Below are 5,929 nucleotides of genomic sequence, written 5' to 3' on the forward strand. Positions count from 1 at the left end.
CACTCTGCTCCTCCTTTAGAACCGTCAGCACCAGTGCTGCCGGGACACAGGATGGGTGCCAGCAATTACATTTTTGATTCTACAGAAAGTTAATGTATTAAAAAACAAAGAAACTCTACCTTTACTTTGAAATTAAGTTTTATCTGAAAAGGTAATATATAATAATTCAAACTAGGCAAGTCAATCATTAAAGCTGTTGACAGCAGTAATTTAACAAGTATTTTACCAGTGTAAAATGTCACAGAATTCAAACCACAACTTAGATCTTCAACGACTCAAATGTTTTATTTTGCACAACCAGGTCTGGTTAGTTTTGAGTTAAAATTCCTCCTCTGGATATTCTGTCTCTCTCAAGTCTCTCTGTTTCCGTCTCACACAATAGGATAGCTGGCTGCGGTGGCGATACCACAGTGGTTGCCCTGGTCTTTGGCAATCTTGAAGTAGCCATCCATGCCCCAACCTGTACCCCAGCTGAAAAGAGAGGGTTTTTATTTTATACAATTAACACATTTTATTATTATTTTTAATTAAGTGAGAGCAGAGGAGGCAGAGAGACAGATTCCCACAGGCTCCCTGACCAGGATCCACCCAGCAAGCCCCTGTACGGGGCCATGTTCTGCCCATATGGGACATTGCTCCATTGCTCAGCACCTGAGCTATTTTTAGCACATAATGCAGAGGCCAAGGAGTCATCCTCAGTGCCTGGAGCCAACTCACTCAAATCGATCAAGCCATGGCTGTGGGAGGGAGAGGGAGAAAGAGAGAGAGAGAAGGAGAAAGTGGGACAGAGAAGCAGATGGTTGCTTCTATGTGCCCTGACTAGGAATCAAACCTGGGATATCCACACACCAGGCCAATGTTCTACCATTGAGCCAACTGTCCAGGGCCAACACATTTATGTTTGTTAACAATAACAGTCGATAAAATCAGAATCCTAAATAGAATCAGAAAGATGCAGTAGAAGCAGCTGTTGTTGTTCTTGACTAAATTCTAAGCTTGCACATAACTCTTTTTCCTAACCTTCCACAAAACCGGAAAATTAAAGGAAGAAAAAGGAAAGTCTTAGGAGCCATATGTGTTTAAGAATTAGAAAAAAATTAAAATTTAGAACTGCAATGGTGGCCCTGGCCGGTTGGCTCAGCGATAGAGCGTCGGCCTAGCGTGCGGAGGACCCGGGTTCGATTCCCGGCCAGGGCACACAGGAGAAGCGCCCATTTGCTTCTCCACCCCTCCGCCGCGCTTTCCTCTCTGTCTCTCTCTTCCCCTCCCGCAGCCAAGGCTCCATTGGAGCAAAGATGGCCCGGGCGCTGGGGATGGCTCTGTGGCCTCTGCCTCAGGCGCTAGAGTGGCTCTGGTCGCAACATGGCGACACCCAGGATGGGCAGAGCATCGCCCCCTGGTGGGCAGAGCGTCGCCCCATGGTGGGCGTGCCAGGTGGATCCCGGTCGGGCGCATGCGGGAGTCTGTCTGTCTCTCCCTGTTTCCAGCTTCAGAAAAAAATGAAAAAAAAAAGGAACTGCAATGGTACAAAACTATATCAATACCCTAGCAAGCTTGAGATAGCATCTCAATGCTATAATCAAATATTTATATGCCTGTGTTCACCCTAACTGGTATAAAGACTGAGTTATCAGAAGTGTGCTCAAGGATTTAAGAACCTGTATGCCTATAAAGGTATGTTTGGCATTATATACCTGTTCTTGACAAGCCAATATGTATTGTTATTGGGTTCTGCTTCTTCAAAGTAGTAGCCAACCACCAAAACACCATGATTCAGATGTTTATTGCTGCATTTTGGATAATAATAAATGCCTGGGAAAATAAAAGTCAATGCTGAGATGAGGACCTCCTAGTGATATATGACAGTAACCCAGTCTATCGACTTCGGTAAAGGAAGCATCTCAAAGTTCAGTAAAATTAACAGACATCCAAATAAGATTTAAAAGTAAATCTTTTTTCTTAGGCTAGAAATGAAATCTCTTCTGTAAACAACTTATCAGGAGACGATTCATTGAAACCTTGTCATTCTACTTTTAGGATGTCAGTTTAAGGAAACAGCACAGAACACAAAATTACTTGAGCCCCTTGGCTCAAGATTACAGAAGTAATATTAATTACAGTTTAATTACAAAAAGTAAAATTATTTGGAATATTTGAAAGGTCTAACAATTAGAAAAAAATTAAGTTATATCAATCAAAGTATATAACCATTTAAATATATTTATGAAGTGCTTAACATCATGGAGGTATATGTCAAGTCATGTCAGATGGATACATCAAGCACAAATATTACATACCCAAAATGCACAGTGATGTTAAATCCATACACCCAGGAATTCTATATTGAATTTTACACACCATAGAGTCAATAATGTTGTATGTCATGGATTTTTCCAGTTTTCCTGCCTAGATTTATCCAAAGGCAAATGCTTACCTTTTTTGTAGAACTGGAAGCTATAGTGGCCTGCATCCATAGCAACAGCGATGGGCCCCACAGCCGCCACTGCCGCCATAAGGGACTTCTCCTGCTTGTGAATGTTCATGAAGCCAGCATCTTTGGCAGCAGAATTCTCAGGCTTATATTTGCAGATTTTATCCTTTCAAAGTCAAAGGGGAAGACATGATTACTACTATCCATCTTGTGGGGAACAAGAGTTCAAGACAGTTGTCAGCTTAATAATTTCTAAGTCAAATTCGTTATAAAACATCTCAGGAAGTAAAATGTTACTTATTTTGAAATTAAAAATATTAGTTGCTGTGTCTACTCAATGAGACACTATCTGCTCATAAGAAATTATTCCCTCTGGAGAAATCTGTACTGTATATACAGTGTGTCCGTAAAGTCATGGTGCACTTTTGACCGGTCACAGGAAAGCAACAAAAAACAATAGAAATGTGAAATCCACACCAAATAAAAGGAAAACTCTCCCAGTTTCATACCTATTCAGAGCAGTTCGATGTGGGCTCATGCATAGATTTTTTAGGGCTCCTTAGGTAGCTATTCCATATAGCCTCTACAGACTCGTCATTGACTGATGGCCTACCAGAATGGGGTTTCTCCACCAAACTGCCGGTTTCCTTCAACTGCTTATCCCACCAAGTAATGTTATTCCTATGTGGTGGCGCTTCGTTATAGACGTGCCAATATTCACGTTGCACTTTGGTCACGGATTCGAATTTAGCGAGCCACAGAACACACTGAACTTTCCTCTGTACCGTCCACATCTCGACTGGCATGGCCGTGGGCTGCTCCGCTGTATACACAGTGTTATGTCATCATCTGCACATGCACTCATGCTGCCACATCATCCTACAGAAACTGGGAGGGTTTTCCTTTTATTTGGTGCAGATTTCACATTTCTATCATCTTTTGTTGCTTTCCTGTAACTGGTCAAAAGTGTGCCATGACTTTACAGACACTCTGTAGAATGGTAAGTACATCCCCATGTAACATAGATCATGTAACATAGATATAGAAAAAGCTATCTCAACTATATTAACAGAACTGTCCAAAGCTAATATATTTTAAGGATAGTTCTTACAGTTTGCAGAAATAGATTTCTTTTCCCTAAAAGTGTTGAATTTCAAAAGTAGAGCTGGAATGATAACACGATAACAAGCACCTTTTACCTTTGCCTGATACGGATAGGATTCCTCTGGGTCCAGGCCTCCATTGTCCTTAACATACTGGAAGGCATAATTCATACAGCCGCCATTGCAGCCGTCGTTGCCTTGAGAACGAGAGCAGTCCACCAGGTTCTGCTCACTCAGGGAAACAAGGTTGCCAGTTTTCCGGAACATCTGTCCTTCAAGGGCACCAGTTGCACTAAAAGCCCAACAAGAACCACACTGACCCTAAAAACAAAGTTTAAAATCAGTCTGCAAAACTAACAGCAAGACTAACAACAGCCCATACATCTGAAAACTCATTTAAAAAACTAGTGAACTGCATATTGTTTCATATTCTACCACAAAAGGCTGAAAATTCATTTTGGCTTTATTTTCAGAGAGAAAAATGTTGAGAGTGCTGTCATACCTGATCCTTCACAGGAGTGACATAGCCTTTCTCTCTCCAATCCACAGATGGGGGGATCTCAGCATCGGGAGCTTCTCGGAACACTTTTCCCTTCCTCTCCTCCTTTCGAAAGCCATTCATCATCATTCTGAATTCTTTATTGGTCTTCAAAAAAACAAGAAATACAGTGTAGCCAAGCAAGATTATTTTGGTAAAGTACTAGGGGAGGAAGCACAAACCATGGAGCCTCCCATGCCACACTCACCATGTCACCAAAGGCATTCATTGCAGTGGTGAAGCTGTGTTTCCCATGTCTGTGTTCCCGGTTGTGCAGTTCAATCCTTCTCTTATTCTTCTCCCACACTGCTCTCCTCCACCCGTCTTCACTCTAGAGGCAGAGAGATAAGCTATGGTCTTTATTTAAAATAGAAAGGGATGTCAGTCATGGGGGTCATAAAGTTATGGTCTTGGTAAGAGCCGGCCTCAAGAAGCTACCCTCTGCTATAAACTCCCAACATGGACCTTTCTCTGCGGAGTCCCTCTGGACACTTTCAGGTGTTACCAACCTTGTTATAATATTTGTCATGGATCACCTTCCACTGGTTCCATTCTTCATTTAGACTGTGATCAAGTTTTAGAGAAGCCGAGGCTATTCCCAAGCAAAGGGTGGTCAGGAAGAAGGAAAGATTCATTACAAAAACCTAGGAAGAGAAAAGAAATGAGTCTCTGATTAGATCAATTCTTCTAAAAAGCCATCCTCGTTTCTTTTTTTTTTTTTTTTTTTTTTAATTTTATTTATTCATTTTTAGAGAGGAGAGAGAGAGGGAGAGAGAGAGAGAGAGGAGAGAGAGGGGGGGGAGGAGCTGGAAGCATCAACTCCCATATGTGCCTTGACCAGGCAAGCCCAGGGTTTCGAACCCGCGACCTCAGCATTTCCAGGTCGACGCTTTATCCACTGCGCCACCACAGGTCAGGCGCCATCCTCGTTTCTTCTGAGATGTTACAGCCTCCGCAGTTGAGTGAAAACATTAAATGTATCCTCGCAAGCATTTACACAAGGACCATGGAGCAAGGATGAGGATAAGGATTGGAGGAAAACGGTCCTCCCCTCCCCCATTCCCATGCTCAGGCAGGACCAGCTCCTCAAGGGCTCAGGGAACCAGCCCAAGGTCTAGCAATACTGATGGTGCAGGCGGGGTCCGGCAGGGCTGTCCCAGTCCTCTTCACACTCCAGTAGTTTCCAGAGGATGTTCATATGGCTTGGGGGGCTGCACAGCTGCGGCCAGCAGCCCTGCGGACAGGGTTATGCTGCAGTGTAAACCCTATCAGGCTCAGGGACGTTGCCTCCTGGGACCCCTGTAACCTCGACCCACAGGGCTTGGGTCAAACTGATTCCCAAGGCGCCCTCTCTACTCCTGGCACTGTCCTTGGGTGCTTACCTGTGGCAGGAGCAGTTAGTTGCACAGGTGTAGTCAATAGGTGTAGGTCCAGGGACCTCGATGTCGATGTCGGAGTCCTGGTCTCCAGGCCTCGGATTTAAACTAAGAGATTAGGTTCCGAAAAGGCCTTGCCCCAACCGCCTGCCCGTGCCATGATTGGCTTAACCGGCCTGTGGGCGGGGCCTGCAGGGCGGGACAAGGGAGCTGTGTTCCTGGTGAGTGTCAAGGCTCAGTCTATCATACCTGATCCCAGGGCCGGTCATACCTATTTCAGTGGACCCTGGGGGGAAGCAAACTTGGGGTCCCTTACAGGGATACTGCCCCCGCAGTGGATTCTCTATGTAACCTCTAGTGCCCTTTAGTCCTACACTTTTTGGTTAAAATCTCAGAAGGACTGAGAACAGTGGTCCCAATGTATTAAGCGTGCCAAGGTGAGATGAGTAGAATAAGGGAGATGCCACAGGCAAATGTGTGT

General features: G+C 44.2%; 1 protein-coding gene across 1 annotated transcript; it reads right to left on the minus strand.

Moving 5' to 3' along the window:
- Nucleotides 1-353: 353 nt before the first annotated feature.
- LOC136322889 (procathepsin L-like) lies at nucleotides 354-5,534 on the minus strand. The gene is made up of 8 exons (XM_066254758.1): nucleotides 5,455-5,534; nucleotides 4,582-4,716; nucleotides 4,281-4,403; nucleotides 4,037-4,180; nucleotides 3,631-3,855; nucleotides 2,435-2,597; nucleotides 1,695-1,812; nucleotides 354-471 (listed from the first exon to the last, which is right to left on the minus strand). The coding sequence occupies exons 2-8, from the start codon at nucleotides 4,705-4,707 to the stop codon at nucleotides 372-374; spliced, it is 999 nt and encodes a 332-aa protein (XP_066110855.1). The 5' UTR covers nucleotides 4,708-4,716; nucleotides 5,455-5,534; the 3' UTR covers nucleotides 354-371.
- Nucleotides 5,535-5,929: the final 395 nt, after the last annotated feature.

This window comes from Saccopteryx bilineata, chromosome 2 (assembly GCF_036850765.1).
Source record: "Saccopteryx bilineata isolate mSacBil1 chromosome 2, mSacBil1_pri_phased_curated, whole genome shotgun sequence".
Lineage (NCBI taxonomy): Eukaryota > Metazoa > Chordata > Mammalia > Chiroptera > Emballonuridae > Saccopteryx > Saccopteryx bilineata.